The sequence below is a fragment of the Manacus candei genome, unplaced genomic scaffold (genome assembly GCF_025592945.1).
Source record: "Manacus candei isolate 608988 ecotype Guabito, Panama unplaced genomic scaffold, ASM2559294v1 h1tg000023l, whole genome shotgun sequence".
NCBI classification, from domain to species: Eukaryota; Metazoa; Chordata; class Aves; order Passeriformes; family Pipridae; genus Manacus; species Manacus candei.
The window spans coordinates 16,926,925-16,952,569 of record NW_026138071.1 but is presented as its reverse complement, the minus strand read 5'-3'; the positions used below and the strand labels follow the sequence as shown (position 1 = coordinate 16,952,569).

General features: G+C 43.5%; 2 protein-coding genes across 23 annotated transcripts in view; one reads left to right on the top strand and one right to left on the bottom strand.

The window, feature by feature from the left end:
* The window catches only part of RAPH1 (Ras association (RalGDS/AF-6) and pleckstrin homology domains 1), an 87,643-nt gene extending 70,427 nt beyond the window's left edge, over window positions 1-17,216 (top strand). For 3 of the 4 annotated variants that reach the window (XM_051786814.1, XM_051786815.1, XM_051786816.1), the window contains 4 exons: window positions 2,058-2,156; window positions 2,743-2,863; window positions 4,489-4,631; window positions 9,174-17,216. In XM_051786814.1, the coding sequence (XP_051642774.1) occupies window positions 2,058-2,156; window positions 2,743-2,863; window positions 4,489-4,631; window positions 9,174-11,150 (2,340 nt within the window). In that variant the 3' untranslated portion in view covers window positions 11,151-17,216. The remainder of the gene's footprint in view (window positions 1-2,057; window positions 2,157-2,742; window positions 2,864-4,488; window positions 4,632-9,173) is intronic. The other variant, XR_007904419.1, reaches the window with a different exon arrangement.
* A 675-nt stretch (window positions 17,217-17,891) lies between these two features.
* Window positions 17,892-25,645, bottom strand: part of ABI2 (abl interactor 2) — a 69,101-nt gene continuing 61,347 nt past the window's right edge. For 18 of the 19 annotated variants that reach the window (XM_051786868.1, XM_051786869.1, XM_051786872.1 and 15 more), the window contains one exon: window positions 17,892-24,021. In XM_051786868.1, coding sequence (XP_051642828.1) covers window positions 23,846-24,021 — 176 coding nt within the window. In that variant the 3' untranslated portion in view covers window positions 17,892-23,845. The remainder of the gene's footprint in view (window positions 24,022-25,645) is intronic. The other variant, XR_007904429.1, reaches the window with a different exon arrangement.

The window sequence follows — 25,645 nt, the reverse complement described above, 5'->3', positions numbered from 1 at the left end:
GTGTCATCATGGATTTGAAAATGGTGCCAGTAGCAAGAGATGGTTATAGTTGCACTTTTCCCCTCCCTGATGTGTAGCTCATGCAGTGGTGTACATGTCAGTACATTAGACTGGTTAATATATCTGGAGTGTGTGGCTGTCCACTGCCTGAAAAAGGATTTCATCTTCAAATAGACAGGGCAACATGCATTTGAGCCCACTCTATGGTAGACACTGAATATTAAATATGGGACATGATATTCATGGAGAAAGCACACAGCTGAAACTAGAAGTATTTTCTTATAGGTCATTGATGCAGTTAATTGAATGCAGCCAAAAATGTCAGTGTTTGTAAGTATTTATAAATTGCTTGAAGTAAATTGATTTCTTCTGCTTACCTGTCACTTTCTGTCCATATCATTTGGACTGGTTGATAGTGAATTATTTTTTCAGACTTGTTGACCTCACAGAGTAAAACAGACTTGAGTAGATTATTTTTTTTTTAAAAAAGTATTGCCATTCTGAGCATAAAATTTGATGTTAACATTTTCATGTCTTCATTAATATGTCGAAATTGTCCCTTAAAGTAAATTAATGGGGTAGTTGGATAACTTACACAAAGTGAAGCTGTATTTTCAGTGTGGAACTGATGAATCACCAAATTATTAAGCAGGATTGAGTTCTGCCTTCCTCAATTATTATAATGTTACGTCAATGTTTTATATTAGTATCAATGTATAGAAATCACACACATTTTTTTACTAGAAATACAGGTTTGTGCTGCAAAGATTCACTACATTGGGCAGTATCTCCCAAAACATGAACATGGACATGTTTGGGGAGAGGTGAATGGCAAATACAAACTGAAGATCCAATTCTCACTGAAGTCCAGACTGGATTTGTCTTTGTGTTCACTTCCTTTGTTTATATCAAAACTTACTCTGCTCAAACTAGGTGCTGTGCTTATATTGTTAAATATAGCATTTGTGTGCTAGTATTTGATAATAACTCTTTGGTCCTAAATGATAGATTTTTGAGAGATCCTCTTATTTCTATACAACCAAATTTTTTAACAAGTCCAGGGAGAAGGTGTCTTGTTAGCAAAGTAATTGTGCTTATATAGACTCATTACACAACCTGTATGTGAAGGAGGTTAGAAGTGAAAAATGAAAGCGATTATCTAATAGCATAAGGAGGTCTGTTATATATATTCTATTTCTGGAGATAAACATGTTCTGTTCATACTGAAATAATTGTGTTGAGAGACAACAGGATAAAATACTCTGAAAAGAGACGAAAAGTCCTCTGATATGTTTCTGAGAGTCTTCAGTAAAACGTGAATACCTACAATCATCTAGCAAAACTGTGTCACTGAACTGTAAGCTAACAGAGGAAATTATAAGAACCTGAGTATTAAGAGTTGCCCCAACAGCTGAGAGACATGTAACTTCTACAGCATGGACAGGAAGCAACTGCATAATCACTTCATCCAGACTGATTTGCAGTGTCTGACTTCTGAAAAATATGCATTTGTTTCTTGACTTCTGAATTTATAAATACAGCATGTTTTCTTTTTTATACATGCATGTGGGAGCAGCAAGTATTTTAGATGATAGCCCTGTATCAGTACAGCAGGAACCTGGAAGGCTCTACAAGCTGAAAATGGAATTATGCTTAACAGCATGTCATTTAGGGAGTGTTTGTTTCCTTCTAGGGTTTTTTTTTGATGTGACAAAAAGGTGAAATTTTAGTTGTCTCCCTCAGGCAGTGGGTTAGTTCAGAGGTACAGAAGGCTGGTGGTAGGTAGGCAGTACTAAAGCCCTAAAATAATGGAAGACTTACCCTTTCTTAGTGTTTCAAGCCTGAAATCAGTGCACACTGGACACACTGCCAATCCCTGTGTGAAGCAATCCTCACTGAAATTCGCCTCCTGAGATAGTCTGAAACATTTTTAACTGGGTTCAAATGCAGACTTCTGTTGAAGAGCTTCCAACATTGTTTGTCTGTATAGACCTCAACAGCTCTCCTTGCATTCCTAGCTATTAAAGTATTGATGAGTGTTAACAATTTTTCTGCAGCATCCTCAGATCCAGAAGAAATCCCAGTATATCAAGTATCTTTGCTGTGATGATGTAAGAACTCTACACCAGTGGATCAATGGCATCCGCATTGCTAAGGTAACCTCTAGGCAGTCGTGCACTTTGTCGTCAGTTGTCATCACCTATTTAAAACTATTTACAGTTACTTAGCAAAATACATGTTAAATCTAACTTCCCTCTGTGTGACTATTCTGAACATGAACTGTACAGTCTTCTTACGTATTTCATTCCCTAGCAAAAATTTTTAGGCTTTGTTGTTATAATAATTCAGCAATTGGGCCCTTTCTTCTTGTTTCTGCTGCACCCCTGTCACATGGCAAAGTTCTAACTGCCATGCATCCTGGAGAGATTTTAGCCAGCTCCCTTACAGATTTTAGAAAACAGAGTTGTTTTCTAAGGTCTCCAGCTTGGCTTAGTTTATTCATTGGACCATTTCTTGCTTGACACTATCTCTTCCAGCATAAATAAACTGTTTTTCTTTCTCTCAGCAATTCACTAATTAAAAAACCCCAAAATATTGCCTGAGCTCCTTTAACAAAGAGCCTGTCGTTGCTTTCTGGAAGCGAAAAAGTGTGAAATAGAGAAGCCAGAGGTGGAGCTCAACAGTCTGAAAAGGGTACACAGACTATATACAGTTGTTAAATTTGTTTGTCGTTTTGCTTAGTATGGGAAGCAACTATACATGAACTATCAGGAAGCATTGAAAAGAACAGAATCGGCGTATGACTGGACTTCCTTGTCTAGCTCCAGTATCAAGTCAGGTTCCAGCTCATCTAGTCTGCCAGGTAATAATGTGATCTATCTCCTAATACAAAGATTTTAATTACCTTTTCTATCATCTGCTGTCTGGACACTTCAAAAGAGAGAGCACTGCAGGAAATGGACTGTTTCTCCAAAGTCTTTTGTGCTGTGTTTAGTCTAAACCACTGACTTTATGTTTAACATAAAAACACGTAAACAGTTCTATTGTTATATTACTTGCAGTGGTGTATGTATTTGAAACACATAGTACTTTCTTGTTCACCTCCAAAGAAAAGTATTCTGATACTGAGAAGAGGAAATATAATTAATTCCCAATTCCTCTATGTTTCATCTATTGGAAAAATCAAATTTGTGTTATAATGATGCATAGAATGGGCATCTGTAGCTTTTAAGCTGCTTTTGTTGACTGAAATATTTGAGATTGGAAAATGAGAGATAGTCCCTCTCCAAAGGCAAAAATCCAAACAGTCTCTTTAGAGACAAGCTTTAAAAATACTGTTTCTGTTCCTATGTCAGACCGTACCTGTCTGCAGTAATGTGCTCCTGTTTACCTCTCAGCAGGACTGGGACTGACTTTTTGGAGGACATAACAGTTTAAAAATTGATGAATGGTTTATATAGTGTCATTTCACTGTTCAGAGGTGACTGGTGCTTTGCCAGGTTGTTCTGAACCCTCAGGGGCTGGATTAATAATTGACAATGTGCGGTAGAGTGTGAGAGTGTTTTGTCCACTGCAGACACAGGTCAGGAAGTAATGCTACTGAATTGGACAGGTTCAGAAAGTAGGCTGTGAGAATGAGATGAGCAAGTTCAGCCTAACTGGGAAGGCATCTTTTTGGCTGTGTGGTGTAGCTTACCAGGTGTAGCAGTAAGTTCTTGGTTATTGACAATTTCTCTATCCAAGTTGGGTGTTTTTCTGATCAACTGTCTCTTGTAGGGAGCTGAGCCACAGCCGTCAGCTATGAGTGCTCTGCCAGAACTGCATTCCAACCTGTGCCTAGATGCTCTTTTTTTCCTAGGACAGTTTAGGATTACACAGAAAGCAGGTACCAGGCTGAATAAAATGGTCTGGCAGTGGCTGCTGTCTTTTCAAGATATCCTGTGGGCCCAGAGCATCATCATCAGTGTTGGGTAGTTGCAGGAAGCCCATCATTTCTTCTCTTCTGCTGAGGAATGGGTTGCTGGAAGCAGTCTCCTGCCTTGGCTAGTGTAGTTTGCCTGTCCTTAGCCTGTGTCCAGTGTTTGTTTCTAAGGTTGTGCTGGGGAGGAATGCTGGAGAGAGCAGGCTGCATGCACTGCATAAAATATGGCTTTTCCTGAAGTGCAGGAGCTACTGGGTGTTTCAGAACCCATACAACTGCAGTGTGTTTTTACTTTGGAGTGTATCTGACATGCTGCCATCTTTGTGTAGCTTCAAGTTTGATTGATACCAGGGATCTATTGCACTGTTTTATTTTCCAGACAGTAGTGGCTTAAATGTGAGCTAGAGCGTATGCAATAGTTACTGGGAGCAATGTCCTTTGGTGGACATTGTTTAACAACAGTGACCAATAAGTGTCACACAGACTTGCATTATAAGCATGCTGACTTTACTCTTATATTCAGAAACATATGCTAATTGTTTCTTAATTTTTTTTTTTCTGAACAGAATCTCAATCAAATCATTCTAATCAGTCTGACAGTGGAGTTTCTGACACCCAGCCAGCTGGACATGTCCGTTCCCAAAGTATTGTCAGCTCCATGTTCTCCGAGGCCTGGAAACGAGGCACTCAACTGGAGGAATCCAGCAAGGTAACAAGAAGACTTTAGTTTGAGAACCAACACTCAACCAGTTGTACGACACAGAGTGATATACCTCTTCCACCTCTGTCCTGAGTGCATTTCTTCTCTTTTTTATCTTACATTATTGATTTACACTTCTATATAATTGTTTTTTCAGGATTGATTTTTCAGGGAATTCAGCCCTGGAACTTTCTGTTCTTGCTCTTATTTGTGTGCACAGAAGCCCTCTGTTCTTTGAAGGCATGATACAGCCCTTCTCATAGAGTCGTATTAACTAATGTTGAATGAAGGCAAAATAAAATGATAAGCTGTTAACAAGTTGAATGAAATTCTTTCACTATGATATTTCTCCAGTTAGGTAGCCACATCTCCCCATTGTAAAGATGCGAATAACTGAGACCTGAAGGCAGATATATCTGTTTTGAAGTACTTCAGTAGTACTTTCCACTCAAACTTTTTACTCAAAAGTTTTGTTATATTAGGTGGAAATGGAAACAGTAACCTCAGACACAGTCGCAGCAGTTGTGAACTTGGTATCTACTCTTGCTGGTAAAGAGTTACAAAAGATTTTAACTCACTGAGCCTGGGGCTCAGGTCTGTTGTGATTTGCTTAGTTTTCTGTTCTTGTGGTAGTTGACTGGTGTACTTCCTGGGGAAGATTTCCAAACACAGCAAAAGTTCCACTTAAGTTGGTTTGTTGTCAGGTTCAGAGGAATCTCCAGGTTTGAGAACAGCCTTGATGTCATTAACTGTAGTAGCTACACGAGGAATTACATTGGCAGGACACTGAGAAGCTGTCTTCTGTCAAGTCTGAACCTTCCCCAGACCCCAGGTTCAAGCTAGAGAAGCAAGCTTTTTAAAACTAAAACTAAATCCATGCGTCACTACACCTGGCACTGGTGCTTCAGATAAAAAACTAAAAATAAGATAAAACATCACATTTTGAGATAAGAAAGCACGTGTGACAATGTGAAAGCTGACATGGCTAAATTCTTTGGGGTTCATAACTTTTCTGCAGTGCCTGCTGGCTTGGAAATTGTCTGATTCTAATAGTACTCAGTCCAGGAATGTAGCTTGCTAAATTGTGATCCAAGTTTTTCTACTGCATGAGTGCAACACCTGGTGTATGTCCCTCAGCAGATGGCTTGTGCATGGGTACAGGGTGCATCCTTTCTGCAGGAGTGGGATAGATGCACAAGATGAGGTACTTGCTAGCAGGTATCCGACAGAGGTGAGAGTACTGCTGTGAGAATGGTAATGTTCCTGTTTCCTCGAGTTTTGGGTTCAGTGTAAAAATCCTGCTGCTACGCTCAGTGAGCCTTTAGGCAAAAGTTTGAAGTTTATCACCATGGGGTCACTGTTGCTCTTATTAAGTCTGTAGTGCTGCTGGTAATCACTCATTTAAATAATCCCCAAGAATTTTTATGTTGTTTGATAAAAGCCATTTTAAAATTAAAATGTTCATAATACTTCCTCTTGAGGGCCATCCATGTATCAAGATTTCATTAATTCAAATTCCTTTTTGTGCACAAATCCAAGAAAGGGTATATTTCATTACCTCATGCATAACACAGGTAAATGGATTGTCCTAAAACTTCCAAAGAATCCAAATGAAATGAACCATGTAAAGGTATCATTTGAAGCCATGTTAAAAAAATTCTGAGTGAATTGGTGACAAATCTACCTTCAGTGAAACTACAGTACAGGCTTGGCTCAGGGAACTTACATAACTAATAATTCAGATTGGCAGTGGAAAATGTTAGGCTGTGTGGCAAGAAAGGAAACAACTGTGTTGAAAGAATTGTAATTTACATGGGACATACTGGTTTAGGGAGATAAGTCTCCAAACAGTTATTTCAGAGGCAGTGCTTTGGTGACAAAGCTGGCTTAAGACGTTCATGTGGGCAGGTTGCTGCAAGTGCCAGGACGTGTCCAGCATGTCCTTCCCCTTCTGCAACAGCTCTCTCCCACCTTGTCACCCTTGGCTCATCCCCCTCGGCAGGCAGGGCAGAACACAGCATGCTTTGGCTCAGCAGGGATGTGATGTTGATGCTGGATCTCCAGCCAGGTTGTTGCACTGGTTGGCTAGTGGCTAACAGGTTAATAATGGGTGAGTTCTGCCTGCTTTTCCCTCATTTACCAGCTGCCAGTAACTTCACAACAATTTATTGAAGCTGAAAACATACTGAGATTTCTAGGAGTTTGTCATATTTGACCTAAATTTGCTAACCAGTCCAAAGGCAATTAGCATGGGAAAAGAGATGGCAAACAGTTCAGTTGCAAAGGTTCGTTTTCTTAGGAAAAAAAATAGCTAAAAAACCCCACAGTTGATACTTCAAAAATAGATACTGTTGTTTTTATAGCATTTTTGAGAATTCCAGATAGTCATGAAGATGCATGTTACAAATATGAAATTGCTAGTATGTAATAAGTAATTCCTCAAGATACACAAAAGGATGTCACATAATTGTAAGGACAAAAAAAGCACAATTATCTCTTTCAAGGTTCTTCTGTAAACAAAGTACGACTAAATATGTTTCTGGATGTGGAAATTTTATTTGATTCTGTGGAGATGAGAGGGGCTTCCCCTTCTCAGATGCACAATAGTCTTTTCCCTGTTGTGAGTGTTTAATTTGCTCACTGTGAAAATAACTGCCTTCAGTGGATATGAGGAAAACTCCCTCTTTCAAATATATCTAAGATTTTAAAAAAAATGTTTCACAAAGTGCAGATAATCCATTTACTTCATATTTTGAAAGATTGCTCTTTGCTCAAAGCATACTTTATTCATCTGTTCACATTGTTCACAGTTGGGCAGTGAAGATCATTATGCCTTAGTTTGTTTGTTAGATTTTAAACACATTATTTCAAATGGGATGCTACAACAAGCATCGAAATGCATGGTCACTGTGTCTGCTTTAAGGGACAAACTGAAGATTCTCCAAGGTCTTGCCATTCAGGGATAGTTATTCTGTTATGCCTTCTTCTCCCTCTCTGTCTGTTTTATTGCACTTTTACTTTTCCTATTGCCTTTTGCTGTCTCAGGTGTCAAAAGTGAAGCTCAGCACAACTAAAGGCAGCACACCCATGGTGCCTTATACAGGGCACAATTCAGGTCAGGTAGTGCTACTTGAAAATCCATTAACCTGAGTGATTGGGAGAATGGTAATTTACAGACTAACACCTGCAAAACATCAAGATTTCTCTCCTGTTTTGTAATGTGAACACCTTGATTTAGTTCCAGAACTGTTAATACTCTTGCCTTCCAGACCTACTGTGACAGGTAGAGGCACACCTCATGTTTGTGGTAAAATCACTGTTTGTTGTTTCTGACTCTAATCCTTTTGGTGGAGTTCTGCACATATAGACACTCTGTGCACCTGTGTTTAGAACAAAGTGATTTGCAAACCTGCTCTTGCAGTGAAAATGAGCATAGTTGGGCTAACTTATTGCAAGGTATCCACTAATAAGGCAGAGGTACCCAGCGTGCTCAGTTGCCATGGTGGCATCGTATTTCTAATGCATGTTTCTGTGCTGTGCACTGTGCAATTCACACCTGGGCTTGTAGCCAAAACACTTCGTATTGGGAGGATGTTTATAAACCTGAGTAATGCAATTATTGTTTAGTAGGCTTACAGTTTTAGAGAAACAGCTTAACTTGAGCAAAACCCTATGAGTAGACTAAAATATTGCCTGCTGCTTTCCCATTGCTCCTTCCCTTAGTCAGCTTTTCCCTGTCTTTCCTTAATTTTTCTGCTTATTGTGATAGTTGCATGTATAACTTTTCTTTCCCAACCTAACTTTCTTTTGCAGATATCTAAACATTTCCTTCCGGGGAAATTTTCCTAGGAAACCTCAGTTTTCCCTCTTTTTCCTTATTTTTTTTCCTCGCTAATCTTGGATACCAGAGCATGTGGAGGAAAAGGATCTCAATAGTATTCCTCTGTAGAGCTTGCTCTCAATATGTTTTAGAGCAGTTCAGGATTTCTGCATTTTTTAACACTGAACAGTGTTGTAAGGCCTGAGCTACCCCATGTAAAGATCTGACATGCTCTGGGAGGCCGTGTGTGGTCTAATGCCAGTCGTACTGAGCTGAGGTGTCCACAGAGTCTCTTGCTCTGCCTGATGTCCTCTGTCATGGCCTGTGGTGCTCTGGAGGGGACTCAGTTTGGGTCATTATACTTGCCTAAAGGAGGCCAGTGGGTACCACTGCCTGCCCCACAGAAGTAACAAGGCTGGCATATTTTCTCCCTGACAGTCAGCATAGCTTGGAATAGACCTGGCTCCACCTATTCTTGCCGGCTCTCCCCCCTGACCTGGCCCATTAGAAAGCATGGTCCTGGCTTGTCAGGTGTATGGAATTGTCTCTTGCTCCATTGTTTTGCTAATACTTCTTGCATGCTGTAATCTACCTCTTAATTTTTAATGACAGGCACATTTAGACCTTGACTTTGTAACCTCTTTGTCTCCTTCCCTCTCTCCCTCCCTCCCTTCCTCCCTCTCTCTTCTCTTTCTCCCTTTCCACTTTCACTAAAAATCCCTTCCCCATAGGCCCGAATGGAGCCTGTAGGTCGGCCCTTCGTGTCTGTCACAGCTCCTGTGTCCCCACAGACGAAGGTGGTGACCCCCTACACAGCATCCCAACCATCCCCTCCGCTGCCCCCCCCTCCTCCCCCGCCCCCTCCTCCCCCTCCGCCGCCTCCCCCGCCGCCCCCGCCCCTGCCCAGCCAGGCCGCCCCGTCTGGGGGCTCCCCCGCCACCATGTTCGTCAAGTACAGCACCATCACCCGGCTGCAGAACGCCGCCCAGCACGGCGGGCCCTTTGCCAAGGCTGCCGCTGCACAGCAGGGCCCCCCGCCGCCCCCGCCCTCGGCAAAGCCTCAGATCCTGGTGCCCCCCAACGGGGTCATGCCACCCCCCCCGCCTCCGCCGCCGCCCCCCACGCCGGGCTCGGCCATGGCGCAGCTGAAGCCAGCACCCTGTGCCCCCTCGGTGCCGCAGTTCACACCGCCACCGCCGCCCCCCAAGATCCATCAGGTTCAGCCAAATATAAGCCAGGCCACTGTTGCCTCCTCGTTGCCACCACCACCTCCACCTGTGCCTGCCCCCCCACCTCCCCAGGCACCCCCAAAGCCTGTCATGGCAGCTCTGCCCCCCCAGCCCAGCGGGAAGGCAGCCTCGCCAGGGGTCACACATGTCACCCCCTCTGTGACAGCTCCCTTGCCCCTTGCAATAAAGAAACAACCAAGTGTCACTTCTCCCCAGGTGCCTCCTCTCCCTCCAGCCCCTCCTGGCCCCACTCCCCCTGCAACGTTCCCAAAGCAGCAGAGTTTCTCTGTGAAGCCTCCTCCATCCCCTCAGTCCCCAGTGCCATCGGTGGTGAAGCAGATAGTTAGCCAGTTCCCACCTCCTCCCACCCCACCTGCCACTGAGCCCCAGCCTCTGAAACCCCTTCCACTGAGTGTGGCTCCACAGTCCCCTCCAGCAGTGAAGGCAAAGCCCAAATGGCAGCCTGCTCCTGCTGCTGCTCCCTCGCCAGATTTCCCCCCTCCTCCACCAGAGAGCAGTTTAGTGTTTCCTCCTCCACCTCCTTCCCCAGCTTCCTCTGCAGGTTCTCCCCCCCCTGACAAATCAGGGTCTCCAGTCAAAAAGGCCGGCAAGACATCAAGCCCTGGAGGGAAGAAACCGCCTCCGACACCTCAGCGCAACTCCAGCATCAAGTCCACGAGCTCCACTGAGTACCATGAGTCCAAGAGGCCTTCAGTGGACCGCCTTGTCAGCAAATTTGCACACCCACCAGAGCCATCAGGGTCTCCTTCCAAGGAGTCATCGCCTCCTCCAGCCCCCCCAAAGCCAGGAAAGCTCAACCTTTCTGGGGTGAGCCTGCCCATTGTCCTTCCACAAGGTGGGATCCCAGCCAAGGCTTCTGCTCCGAGTATATCTGGAAAGGAACCTGTGGTTGAATTCCCTTCACCACCATCTGATTCAGACTTCCCACCACCACCACCTGAAATAGATCTTCCTCCCCCACCAGTAGAAATCCCATCTGTGTTTTCGGGCAGCACCTCCCCAAAAGTCGCTGTTGTAAATCCCCAGCCTCAGGCGTGGTCAAAACCGTCTGTGAAAAAAGCCCCACCACCCACACGCCCCAAGCGGAACGACAGCACCCGACTGACACAGGCGGAGGTCGCAGAGCCACCAGGGCCAGCTGGCCCTCAAGTGCCCACTTCACCCAAGTCCAGCCTTAGCGTTCAGCCAGGATTCCTGGCAGACCTCAACCGGACGCTGCAGCGGAAATCCATCACCCGGCACGGCTCCCTCTCCTCCGCGCGGATGTCGAGGGCAGAGCCCACCGCCACCATGGACGACATGGCCCTGCCTCCGCCCCCGCCGGAGCTGCTGGCTGACCAGCAGAAGACGAGCAGCTTTGGGGGCAGTCACATATCTGGCTATGCAACGTTACGGAGGGGGCCGCCCCCAGCACCTCCCAAAAGGGATCAGAACACCAAGCTGTCACGGGACTGGTAGTCAGTCCCGAGGGGCCGCTGCTCTCCATGACTCGTGGGCTGCTCTGTGATCAGCCAGCCTGTGATCTTGCGCACTTGGAGAGAATGTGGGGATGTGGATGATAGCCCCATCAAAAGAGGTGATCTCAAACTGCAGCTAAGGCTAAATGTAAAGACATTCCCCTCTCATGGCTAGGCTAAAAAAGTTGAGGGGTTGGGGGTGTTGATATTTTATTGGAAAAAGTGAGTAGAGAGGTATCGGCTTCATCCTTTCAATTTCTTTTACCCTTCTTATGGATTGGACCAAAACCCCATTTTCGTTCTTTTTCTGCATTTAGGGGCGGGGGAGGGAGATAATTTTTTTGTAGTGTCTGTCCACGTGAGACATGTTTGTGCATGTATTATAAGTGTAGGTATATAATATATTGTGATATATTTCGTCGCAATTATAGAAGATAACCAGAATGTTTTTGTAGAACCGTATTTATTGTTTCAGTCAGTATATTACCTGGAATCGGACTCTAACTGGTCAAATCTTACCACAAAGATGGAGATGTAGGGGGCACTTTAAAGAAAGGAAGAAAAAAACCCAAACCCATGAACTTCTCAGCAGTTTGTGGTGGGTAAATGGTGCAGAGCCAGAGGTGTTCTGCTAGTAACTGTACATGGTCCATTGATTGAAAAGTACAGATTCAACATACCAAAACATTCTGGTCATAATACTACTGAAAGTGAGTATGCTCTGAGGAAAAAAGTAGATTTTATATATAGTGGGCTGGAGTGAAATATATTTATACTATAGAGAGCCTCCCCCTCCTCCCAAATAGTTTAAAAATATACAGTGCTACAAATTCTTTCAAAGTTATTTGTCCATGCAGTTAAGTAGGATAAATATATGTTATTCCAAAACAGTATGCATTCTAACTGATGGTAGGCTCGATCATTTGTTTCTATGGCTCAAGATGAATGAATATATTTGTGTTAACCCCTTCTGAAAGCTGCCAGGACTCCTGCAGTCGAAAATCCTGCCAACCCACAAGGCTGACCCACGCCGATCCATCACTTATCCGTGTAGTTCTTTCCTTGAATGAACAGGTAGGTTTCTGTAGAAAGGGTTCTGTTCTCACACAAGCATACACAGCATACAGTCTCACCTGCTCTGTGCCTGAGAAAATGTACTACCTTTACAAAAACAGGTGTCTGGAAATATGTAAAGAAAGTATTGTTTGTAATTCATTAGAAATTGTCAGGAAACTTTCCCTTCTAGAAAGAAAGAAGGGAGTGGCAATTTCAGGCCAAGCAGAGTAGAAATTCTCTTTTCTTTGACCCGCCAGAGACTGCGACCAGTGCATTAACCTGTTAATTACAAAGTTGCGCTTCTAGCAGTGAAGGAAGAAGACTGGAAAAAAAACAACCTTAAGAGGCAATAACATTTGCTAATAATTTAATTTAAGGGCCTGTATCAGTAGAAAATACTATTGATTTGCTTTGGTTTTTTGTGAGTCATCTCTTTACAGTCAATCACCAGATCAAGTACTACAGTCCTTTTTCTTGTACTTCAGCAGCTTGACTGTACAGTCTTACCCACGTATTCAGACTTTGTGATAAAGTAGTGTAGGTAGTGTAAGTGGTCTTCTATATCATACATGTTCATTACAGGGTGGTGGTATGCAGCCTTTTGTAAAACGACTGAAATACTTGGACTGTACCTACCCCGGCTTCCCTCATCACCACGGGGATACTGTCAATAGGCTCACAGGGCAAATCATTTCACTGTTTGCTTACCTTTTATCCAAAAGCAAACTTTAAATGCTTTTCTTTCCCCAAAGAATGAAACAAAGGCAGCGGCTTGACCTGACAGTATCCTCACATGTGTAAAAACTATATAAACTAAACTCTCATTAGAGTAATTGAGGATGATAGATTTAAGAAATATTGTGACAGTGTCCCCCATTCCTTTTTTTTATAAAGTTTTTTTTAAAAATCCAAATAATAAAATAAATGTATTTGTCAATATTTTATGAATAGGAAAAAAAGTTTTGCTAATTAGAGGGGGTAAATGACACATCTATAACTATATAGTTTTAAATAGGTGCATCATGAAAAGAGAAAAATTAGTGGTGCTGTCTCTGCTGACCTGTTTCATATGATTTTTTAAAAATCTATTTCAGCACCTCTGGAAATTGTTTTAATATTTCAGACTAGTTTTTTTGAGCAATAAGAGTATATACCATTGTGTGCATTTTTAAAGCACTGCTATGGAAAGGCACTTTTTTGTATCTTTCAAATTGTTCACCAAGTTTTGTTTCTACTATTTTTGTGCTTACAAGTGTCCTTAAAAGCATTTGCATTGTTGATTTTAAGCATGCTCAGTGTAGCTGGTGAGTAACTTCACAGGAAGGTTGTTAAGCTATACTGCAATTCATGGGTGCTGTAATTTTCAACATTGGTCCTCTTGCTGCTTTGTACTGTATGCAGCTCCTGGGGCTCAGGCACACCAGTGGAGCAAAAGGCACAGGCACAGTCACAACTCCTCAGCTGTTACCATGACGGGTAAGTGGGCATGTTCTGCTCCCTGGCAGGATGCATCCGGGCTGATGCAGCACGTGCTCCCAGGTGAGAGCAGGCAGGGGATTCTGCTTGCCCCATGTGCTTTGCTTTTCCCAGGACAGCTCCACTGGTGTGTGTCAGTTCCAGCCTCTTACGTTCGTTCATCCAGTGCGGGTACCTCTGTGCTTTGGACTCAGCACAGCAATGTTTTGAGTGCAATTTCTTCAGAGACATTTGAGCCTTGTTCTCATTTTCCTGTGCCCACGTTCATTTTCCCAGTATCTTTCCCTAGGCAATGAATCCATGCTTACTACTGCAGGCTGCAAACAGCTTGCTGGAAGACAGGCATTTAACTCTTTAGTTTGCCACAAAAAGAATGAATGTTAGCAAAGGTGGCACCCGTATTCCTTCTTGTTACAGTTTACTTCCTAAGTCAGTAGTGATCCAGAAATTCAGTGAGTGGCTGCAGCTTCCCTTCTCTCAGCTAAACACTGAAATTTGGCTACAATGTGGTTCAGACAACCTGGCTGTCTTTTGAGCTTAGGAGACACACTGTCCCTCCCATTGTAATTTAGTTTTCCGGTGTGTTTATTTACTGCTTTCATGAAAGTAAATAGTTATGCCTTATTTGCAAGGAAGTTATTTTCCCCTGTGTGCACTGGTCTCGTAATTGCACCTATTTATTTAAATCAGAAAATTAAGGGGCTGGATTGCAGACACACAGGAAGATGCTTCCTGCTACAAACATGGGCAGTAATCCTTCCAGCACTATTAAAATGAGCGTGTGAAAGCTAAATTTTCATACTTCAGACACAAAGAGAGCTGGTGCTTTGATCTCAAAATACTAAAGAGTGTAAGGCTACTTAAAACCCCAGTTGTGTTACAGGAGGAAGTACATGGCCTGTGACACTTAAGGTGGGTGTCAGGGAAACTCCACTGCTGCAGGGGCAGCTGAGGGCATACAGCTGCTTTTGTAATCTGTTCCAGATTAGGTCTTCATTTTCTCTCTCATGCAGCAGTAGCATCCACCTCTGAGCAGCAGGGTCCCTCCTGTTCAGCCAGGTTTCTCCATGACTGCAGCACAGGTGTAGAAAGCAGGGAGCTGGCCTTCTCAGACACTTCTGTCATAAGTCAGATGTTGGGAAGTTGCTTTGAAAGGGAAAACTATGCTCTTCGATCAGCACTAATCTTAGAGGAGAAATTATTTTTAAAAACAAACACAGGTTCTGAACAAACTATGGTAACATGTTGGAGGTGGCTATGCTGGGGATTCTGATTAGTATTTTAAAACCTGTGGCTGGGAGAGGAGGTTCCTGCTTCCCCCTGCACAGTGCTTTCTTCCTGTGGCAAACCTCCACTGACTGCTCTGACTTGGTGTGTGACCTCAAAGCCAAAGAGCTCCTCTCCTGAACTTACTCTGCAGTTGCTTGCAGGGCAACAGTGACTGACTAACACATCAGGGAAACAAAGTGAAGCTACCCTGGATCACTTTGGTTTCAGGTCTGATGGGAGAGGAAGCAGTTTTTTCAACAAGTGCATTTTCACATTTACTGTTCTGGGCTTACACATTTAAAGGTTTTCTAATTCCTTCTTTCTGTGCCCTTAGGGAACTGGATAAATCAAACAAGCTCAGAGATAATGTGTGGCCAGTTTTCCTCTGATTTAAAATCCTTTTTTCCACAGTTTAAGGAACCAAAAGTGCCATTTCAACAGCAGAAGGGCAAAAGAGAAATTTTCTGCTTTTTACGGAATAAGGCATAGAACCAAATTGTTTTGCTTCAGTGGTACCACTGCAGGTAAATTTGTCTCTTATTCAAAATAAGATGATAAGTGAGTCTTACTATGATTGTTACTTCAACTAATGTCATGTTAAAATCAGTTGCACTCCAGGAAAGCAGTATAAACTCCTGGCAGAAGGTAGTGAGGATACAACCAGAACATATGAGTTTGGTTGTTTCCCTTTTTGCATTGATAAGGTGTAGATTATGTACTCAAACAGTGTACTCCTCATTTGGAGGTGAGAGTTTTAATTCTTTGACACCCATTTGTGGCTCCTGGTGTTTAGTTTTGCATTCCCTCGCACAATCAGGGCAGACTCCAAACCAGAGAGATTTAACACTACAAGGGATAATTTTCTTTTGGATGTTTTTGTAACATGCTGGGGTTTTAAGCTTTATTTTGGAATTATAAGTTTGTCTTAAATTCAGCAATTTTCCTTTCTGAATTCTTTCCTTCCTTCAGTTAAAAAGTCCCCACAAAGACTAACCAAACCAGGGGTCTGTTGTAGGGGGCAGCACTCACTAACACTGTGATCCACTGAGTCACAGGATTGGTGTAGTTTTGAAAAGTTTAAGACACTAAACTGCAAATGAGATGAAAATGCGTGTGCATCCCACACAGTGTGTTACAGTAACTGCCACTAACACGGGGAAAATGGTGACTTGGGTTAATGATTATTTGGTTCTGCAAGGCACTCAGGGGGGAAGGACTCAAGGAGCTCTGTTCAGCAGATGTGTGTATCTTTGCTGACAGGAGTTAGAGAAGTTGGAAGACCAGGAGGAACAGGAACTGGATGCACAATCTCCCACGGCAGGGACTTAGTGAGATAAATGAGTGAGAAGGAACTTGAGTGACAGATTTTGGACCCTACCCCCTCCTTATTTAAATGCTTAAAGGCAACTTGTCTTTTAGGCAACTTGTCTTTTAGGAGACTTTGGAACTGAATCAACTGTTCCCTACAGTGGAAAATAATTTCCTCCCAGCTTTCCCAAGATGCCAAAGATGCATTCAGAGCTAAATTCCAGGTACGCACCAGCCTCGAGAGGCCAAGTTGCCAGGAGCTGATGTGCTGCTGATCTGCTGCATGTGTCTGGCAAGAGAACAGGGTGCCGCTGTTAGATGTGGTGCATCCATTGCCTTTAACCAACACTGGAAACTGGGTACACACCTGCAAAGGACAGTTTAGCAATCCAACCTGTGCCCACAGTGCCCTGCTGCTGATTTGGTGCAGCTTATACTTCTAAAATCAAAACTAAATGCTTTGTCACAAGTTGTAATTGGAAATTTTAGGCCTCCTAGTGGACTGCAGTGGACCAGGACTTAACTGGAGCAGCAGTTTGTTTTATGGCTTACTGTAATTGTTACCGGCCCCTGGAAATATTCTGTATAATACTGGAGATGCAAGTGTAAGAAAAAGTGTCACTGCAATGATGATTTGTCTGTGCAGCAAACTTGTGCTGAGTGCTGTAAATACATTCATGTTTACTGCTTTAAAAAGAAAATTGCACATTTTATCTTTTAATGGGATTGCCTCCCCTCTTCTTCCCTTTCCAAAAAGAAAAATCAAAGCTCTTTTAGACTGATAGTTTCAGGTTGGGGGGAGCTTTGCCATATTATAAATATATATAAATATATGTATAAATATACTTTTTTAAGCATGAGAGAGGACAAAAGAAATACTACATTATAGAATACCCAATATAGATCATTATACAATGGAATATGCACAATTCAATAAAGATGTAGTTAAATTTAATAACCTGTTTTAATCCTCTGTCTTGCAATTTTCCTTTTTCATTTCAAACCCCTCCATATTCTCAGGTCATCCATCAGTGGTTCCCTTCTGTAGGGGTTCAGGTATCTGATGGCCTACAGGTTACTACTGATATGCTCACTCTAAATAAAATCACTTTTTATTCCTTTGCACAGTTCTTTTCAGGGGGTCAGAGCTGGCTGTACCAGTAACATGGTGCACACCAATTACAGGTCTAAAGAGGACCCTGTGTGAAGGCTTACCTTTTCCATCTGCCTCCTTCCTCAGGCTCCCAGAGTCCTGTCCAACTCTGCTCACACGGGAACAGCTGCTGGCTGGTAAGTGTTGCTGTGAACCCTCTCTGGGGCTACCGTAGGGAATGTGGCTCTGCTCCCTCCCCCATGATTTGCTCCCAGGCTGGCCCTGAGAGCAGCAGAGATGTGAGATGTTATGTTAGCAACTACCAGAAAAGGAGCAGTCATACAGAGGTGGAGAGAGGAGCTGCTGAAGGCAGCAGGCTCTATGCCAAGGATCATAGTTTTCCTGGGGGAAGTGCAGTGCTCAGAGATCCTCGGGGATCCTCCTGCACACATAAGCCACTATCCCTGTCCCTAGTGTGTTGAAAAGTCTGTAGACAAAGACAAGGAATGTGACACAGCTGTGGCACGCTCACAGAACACATGGGGTGTGCTTTGTTCCTTTTATTTAGGGCTTGTAACAAGAGGGTTTAGTACACAGCAACAGTTAATTCCAAGTACAATTAAAAAAATTTAAAAATTGGGTTTTGCACTCACTGGAAGGTGGTTCAAATGGCACACACAATAAAATGTTACTGGTGGCATACAGCTCCCCAGAGTCCTATGGGCTTGGTCATTTACAGTGGGCTCTGCACTCATCCACTGCATCAGCAGTACCAAAAGCAAAAGCACAGCGTGATACTCCTCTGACTGCAAACCAAAGGGGGTATCTGCTTTCAGAAAAAGGTGCATGGACAAAATCCATGTTAGACACTGACATCTCCAGAGAATTCATAGAAACTGTTTGTCCATGCAAGTTGCAAAAGACATTTTTTTCAAATGTGAAAAGAAGCACTTGTTCTTTACCAAAAAATCTCAGACATATCAGCACTTTATCAGGGCGCTGTAATGGAAATGAATTTGTACACAGCTCTTCCTCTTAGTCAGTAGTGATAGGATTCTTCTGAGGTGTTACGAGAAACTGGAACAAACCTACTGCACACATTTCAGCGGGGTCACCAGATCTGTTCAGCAGGTTGCTGGCTGTAGGCTGACCTCTGGCCATCAGGCTGCTGCTGCCTTCTCTGTTTCCTAACACATCTTGCTTATAAGCACAGGTGCTAATAAAATTAGTATATTTAGAGTACCTAAGAAACAAACTCTTCCTGCATGTGTAGGAGATTGAACAAAACACATGGGTGGGGATTTTTTTGGATGAAAGCAGCAGAACACCGTGGTCTGTGAATTACTCTTTCTTATAGCAGTTGTCAAACCTTGGCTGCACCAAGCTTTCAGCAACCTCCCCAAGGACATGAGGTGGAGGTCCCACTATTCTTGAAGTTTTAAAATCAGAAGTAGATCAATGGGATTGTTACTACACATTGACTTCAGCTACGGGGGGCGAAAAAACCCCAAACCACACATTGTTCCATTCTGGTACTGTTCTGACCTCTGTGTAATAATGTTGCAGCACCAAATACTGGGAGATGCCAAAAGATGGGGAAGGTGAATAGACCTGTAAGCACAGCAGATTCTTGTAAGTGGCACCTTATAAGCTGTAGCCCATCATCTACCTAATGCTCAGTTTCCACCACCATCTTCTCTTGAGATTAGTGTTGTAAATACTTGCCTTAGTGAATGCAACAGGGCTGTAGGTTTTCCACTGCCACAGTTGCCAACGTGGGAACTGAAGTCTCTACATGGTGTTTGTAATGCTGCCTAAAATGCTGCAGTGCTTTTTCAGTGACTCTCTATACTGTAAATATAAGTACTGCTCCTAGTAAAGCCACAGCACCATGGTCTCTTCACCAGCATCCTCTAGCAGCTTCCAAGAAGTTGGCCTGCAGAGAATACAGACACCACCTGTTCTACAAAATGTCCTGTCCCAACTCCAAGGAGGAGAAGCCCTGTAAATGCTCCCAGTTTACTAACCCACATAAAGTTCTATCCTTACCAGAAAGGAAAACATGAGTTTTGCTTTATGCCTGGAGCCCACAGACATAACTAACAAAAAAGCAGCTCATTTCCAGCAGCGTTTGCTAAGAAGTCGTAGAAGTTGCTAGTGCTGAGCTCTTCCTAAGTCACCATCAAGCACAGGTGGGAGACACCACAGAAGCACAAAAATGTCAGTGCACAACCTTCTTCCACCTCTAGGCACCAACACGGACACACACAGCAGGCAGGCAGCCCACCCTCTGCCAGAAAAGGTTCATCAGTCCTGCTGCTGCGTGGCTTTCTTCTCATGATCAACTGAAACACCCTGGATAAAAGTGGCTCTTCTCAGAAGCTGAATCACTGCCAATGTCAACTTTGGCTGTCACCAAAAACCTTCAGCAGCAAAGAAAGAAAATGCCCAGCAGCTGTGAAAGGAGAACAAATTGCTCTAACAAGAACCAGCTGGGTGTAAGCCTTTCTGGCACCCATGGGTAAGCCACCCCAGCCACAGACCACAGGACCTGTAGGTCACATCAGCAGCAATCTCCAGCCACTTTCAGGAACAACTAACTCAACTAACTGCAAGGACAAGCTGAATTCCAGGAACATGATCAACCTCCTGGTAACACACACCAAACTGTCATCTACCTTGGGGCCATGCCACATCTCTTGTCCTCTAGTGAGAGCAGTAGCTCTTCAGTGCAGCAGTATCTGCCTGTGTCTCACCAGTGAGACCAGCAAGTGTTTAGGCATTGCTTCAGCTCTCTGGTGCCTACTCGAGCCAGTGTGCATGGACACGCTCTCCAGATGCTCAAGCATAAAATTGGCTGCTTGCCTCTCTTGCCCTTCTCAGCCCTCTGCTCTAACCAGTGAGAGAGGGGAAAAAAAAAAAAGCAAGATGAGGGGTAAAAAATGGGTGAGACACATGCAACCTCAGCCATCTCTCTTAGGCTGGAAAGAAGGCACCAAAATTAACCTGCTTCGGCACTAGATGTGGACAGACTCAGTCAGACTTCCCCTCGTGCAGGCACATGATGGAGAGGCAGCTGTAATTAACAGCTTTGTCCCTGGGGCCAAGAGGAAGGAAGAAACCTCTAATACAGCAAACCAAGGCAAAATACACCCCTAGAGAATGCTGAACAATTTCTGTGCACAATGAAAACAGCTGGCTGGGCTAAGGCAGTTCTCACAAAGGGAGAAACATATTCATTTTGGCCATACAGCACTCTTTGGGCTATGCTGTAGCATCTCTTTCCCCCACCTCTCATGCCTACACAATCCTGCTTCAACAGCCTGTGATGCTGAACACTTTCAGGTGTGGCAGCAGAACGCAGCAGTGAAGAGATGCTGTGCACCTATTTAAAATACTGAGGTGTTTCTCCCCCACCCTAACCCCAATTGCCAGCCCCTTTTAGGTTAAACCTGTAAATTAAAAAGGGGTGGGGGAGAGAAGATTTTGGACAAGGAGAAGTACAGGGGACAAAACTGGAAACACAACCCTCACAGACTTTACTAGCATGCAATCTATGTAACATCAATATACAAAGCCTGTTTACCTTGGCCTGGTCTATGACCATTATATCACATCATCCCCAAAGAAGCCACAGAATTAAAATCTGTACAAAATAAAAATATGCATAAAACTCAACAAATTTCTTTACATTAGTACTGCATAAGAAAGCATAAAACCAGCAGTTGGTGAACCAGAAATTCCATCCACAGCAGTTCTTGCAGGATAAACAATTCCACATGCTATCAGCAGGGACCAAACTAACCCCTGGCCCATCAGACCAAAACCACTTCTTCAAGGAATGTCACACATTCCACTTTCACAGTTCTGCAGCCTCATCTTCTGTGCTGGGCTCTGGCAAGTGCTCAGCTCACACTGCTCTGCTCTCACAACACAGAAAACTTGCAAGATGAAAAACCAGTTGAATGAGGATTAAGGATATAGGTGTGTATCACACGCTATCCCCACCCACCTGCCAGAAGAGTTCAAGCACTCACTCTTACACGGGCTGGGTTAAAGACACATTTCACTAATCCATGACCTGCCAGCTGGAGTGTGGGTGCACAGGGGCTGAGCTCTCACTCAGTAACTCACTGAGCTGTTCTAACGATGCATTTGAGCATTGTGGGCTCAGTCCTTGCCATAAACATACCCAAGGCAAGAGAAGCCAGGAAAGCTCTGACAGACCTGGAAAACACAGCCACGCTGTGTTAATGCTGCTGTTCAATTGCTCTGGCTGCAAGCACCTCCCAGTGCCTCCCTGTGCCAAAAGTGTAGACACTAGAAACAGTCATTCCAGTGACTACACAACCAGTGGTTCTGGGCTTGCTGCAAGAGAAATGATGGGCTGAGGGAACTGAACATGGCTGCTTCTCCCAGTCTTGCTGAAAGACAAGTTTTCACAAGGACAAAGGCATAAGGGTATCTGTTCTGGCAAACACACCCAAACAATAATGTTGTTAGCTTCCAGAAAGAAGACAACAGTGCTTAGGCTACATGTGGATTGAGCAGGGGAGAAAGTAACCTCTATTTGCACACCAGTTTCTTCAAAGTTGTCCCTCCTGCAGACTTCAACCAAACTAGTTTCTTGCCTGCTGTCACCTTGCACAAGCTCACAGCAGGTGATCACATTCCTCCGTGTCCTGCAAACACACCCCACCTGTCTTTTTTCTCATTCTTCTCCCTTGAGCAGCTATGATACCTCCCTGCCCAGGTTTGCACCAAACCTGCACCTCCATCCTGGTATTGCACCAATTACCAAGCAAGGGACTGGTATTACCTGTCTGTTGCCAATACCATCACAAACCCAGCTCTGGTGGCGCTCTCTTGTGCACTGCTCTGCTTTACACACAGGGCTCTCCAAGACAGGTAATTGTCTTGCAGCATTGTCTCACCTTGGACAGGCTACTGTTGGTACCAGCTGGAACTTGGCCAGGTGACAGTCAAAAGTCGCCCAGGAAGATGTCCTGGCCCAGGAGGCTCCCACAACACAGGATCAGCTCAATTTGCAGGCTAACAAGACTCAACAGGAAATTTAATCAGTTAATGCATGATATTTACCCAAAGGTAACACTTAGACCTTCCCTTAGGCAGATAGTACAGCCATCACTTACAGTGACCTGCTGTGTACAATCACAGAGCAGAATTTTTAACTGAGACTAGATTAAAAAGCCAAGTATTATCACAAGGGGCTACAGAGCCTTCAAATTGGTATTACTCCACCCCAAGCCACCAGTACATCTCAAAATATCTATTATAATAAACAATGGAGAGGGCTAGGGGAAGAGCTAGAACTACTGCTAGTTACTGCTTGGATTTCCATGGGAAACCAGTACACACAACAGCCCTTTTTACTTCCACTGAAGAGATTTTGGCAACAGACATGAAGACGACAATTGCCGTTTGTCCTGCCTCTGCACAGGGCTCTCACAGTACATATGCAAATCTAGTCATCAAGTACAAAATAGCCAACTTACAATACCTGATTGGATTTTTAAGATTATATTGTGCATAAGACTAAAGTTGGGGGCAAGTTTCTCTAGTGCAAGCAGGCATGAGTAGATTTGAACCTTGGACCACACCCCCTAGAGGTTATTCTCAGACCCCAGGAGGACCTGTAAACTTTGTTTCACCTTCACCCTCAACGGCATCTGTGAGTTCTGTTTGAACTGGCAGCAACCATGGCAAGGAGCTCGCTGTGGAGAAGAGCACATTTACATCAGTGCAGAACACAAAACAAATATGTGGCATTCAAAAGATGAGGAAATGGGGGTGGGGGTCCTCTGGGCTGCAGCCATCTTAATTGTCTGAACTGAAAGGTGAGTGAATGAAAGCCAGCTCTGTGTGCCCCTGCGCCAGCCTACGTGTGCAGAGCAGCTGCACAAGTGTTTACGCTAAGGATTTATCCAGCTATCTGGAAGTCAGTTACAGAAACGTCTCTGTGCAGAAATCCCAGTGTTTGCTAGCACACGATTCTTCCAGCTGCACAGGAGTGTAGTGTAGAAACAGGAGGGATGTCCACTGGCCAGTAACCTTCACCACAAGCATCCAGGACATCCCCAGTGCCAGGCATTGTTGCCAGTGGTAGTACCATGGGGGCACACAGGATTCCTGAGACAGATCCCAAGGCCTGTCAGAAGTCAGAATTCGAGTGAAGTATCAGCTACTCAACAAGTTTGTTACATCTGAATGGGTCAGCTTAATTCAAAGTCAGATGGCTCAGGATAGCCTCTGCTGGCCCGCTGGAAGAGCCATTTGTTCAAGAACTCAAATCACTATTGTTTTATAATGAGGGGGAAAAAAGGAAAAAAAACAAAAACAAACCAAACCCAAAGAGTGGTTGTTACAATTATCCTTCATTCAGTTATAGGGGATAGGGCCCCAGCAGCTGGTGGAGATCTGGGAAGCCCTGACAGCTCCTGCAGCAGGAGATGCAGTGTTCTGTCCTCTAGTCTTCACTCCGAGTAATGCATGATCGACTCCACATAGTTCCCTGGGAAGAGCCCTGTCACTCCATTCATGACCCCCTCATACCAGCCATCATCATTTTTCTTGATGACGTAAATGATGGCACCTTCCTGAAATGAGAGCTCATCTTCTTTGTCCTTGGTGTAGTCATAGATCGCCACCACTAGGAAAGAACAGAGCATGACTGTTAGGAGAGGTACAGGGAGGAGGAGGGAAATCAAATCACCCTACCTCATCCAGGCAATCTCAGAGAGCTCCACTGCCCCCCCAGTATGGGTGCAGAATGACCTGCTGAGAGGGACAGTTTCTTCCAAAGCCTTTTGTAAGAGCTCATGCTTTGAAGCACATGAGCCTCTAATTCTTCTATTCTTACTGTTTCCAGACCCACCAGAGGAAGTTTACAACTTCCTCTGATGTATGAAAAACTTTTTGTGTGGAATGATACAAGGAGGTGAATGTAACTCCCCATGGCTGTGACCACTCAGACTTACTCCAAGATTCATGTATTAGATATATGTGCTAAAACAGATCTCAGCACAACTAAGACCTGGAAAACATGGAAGAAGGAGTATAGCAGATCACAGGAAGAATGAGCAAGGCTGATGTCCCAAACTTCCATCTACCTTAGCTACTTCCACATTTAGATCTCTCAAATGCATGCATGCAGTCTCAATGGCCAGCAGCCACTCCCAGAGTATACAGCACCATGGTGGGTGAATCCTGTTAGGAGCAACCAAGAAGGTGGAAACCAAATGTACACATACTATATCAGGACATTTTCTTACAGCTGCAAAATATCTTACTGAAGGCACAAAAGTTGTTAGGAAAGTCAAAGAAATTGGACAAAGCACTGGCAAATATTAAATAAAACATTGTCCTGATATGGCAGAAAATAGACATCAACTTGATACGTTTTTCTGTTCTCAGTCCTATCATTATGTGCTCCATACAGAAAATGAGCTAAGCCAGACTCTAAGTACTTTAACAAATAGCATCAATCACTGCTTTGAGCACTTGGCAATGAAACATACAGTGCTACCATTGAAAAAAAAAAATAGATGTTGGACAGGGATCCTAAAATCTGATACTGGGGATAGACAGGAAGATACTCTATAAACTAAAGCAAGGATTAAAAATTAACAGCATGTGTTCATAAGCACACTATCCAAGAGTCCTACTAACTCATCGTTCTTTCCAAAAGAAAAGAGGTCATTTCCTTCTGAGGGAGAAAAGGAATCAACTCAAATATTTACTAGGGAAACCTGAGATTATACAAATCAATTCTGATGGAGAATCAGAGTATGAACAGAGATTTTTTTATATATATATTATTTGACTGGAGCATATTTAAAAAACATATGTTGTTGGCTCTACACTCGTGCCAGCAGTTGTTAAGTAACTCATTCTAATTACTTTTAGACCTATAATTCTGAGCAAAGAAAACACAAATGAAGAAATGAGTAAATTTTTAGCTTGAAAAACAGAAGTTGCTGTATGAACATGTACTCTGTTCAATTACAGTCCTTCAAAATTCCTTTTCAACTGTTAATTTTAAAATGTCTTCCTAGAGTCACTGCTATTTTTCTTCATTCTTTTGATAATAATAATCCAAGGATCATGGTAACTTCCAATTCCTTTCTTTCTCACATTTGAGTATACTCTAGTCCCTTCTGATACTGAATGGATTCATTATTTCATGCTCACAAGAAGGAAACTCTTCCTTAAGTTTGTGAAGAAAATTTGCCTCTTGTCAAGCCTCTTATAACATTACCTGAAGCATGGCTTTG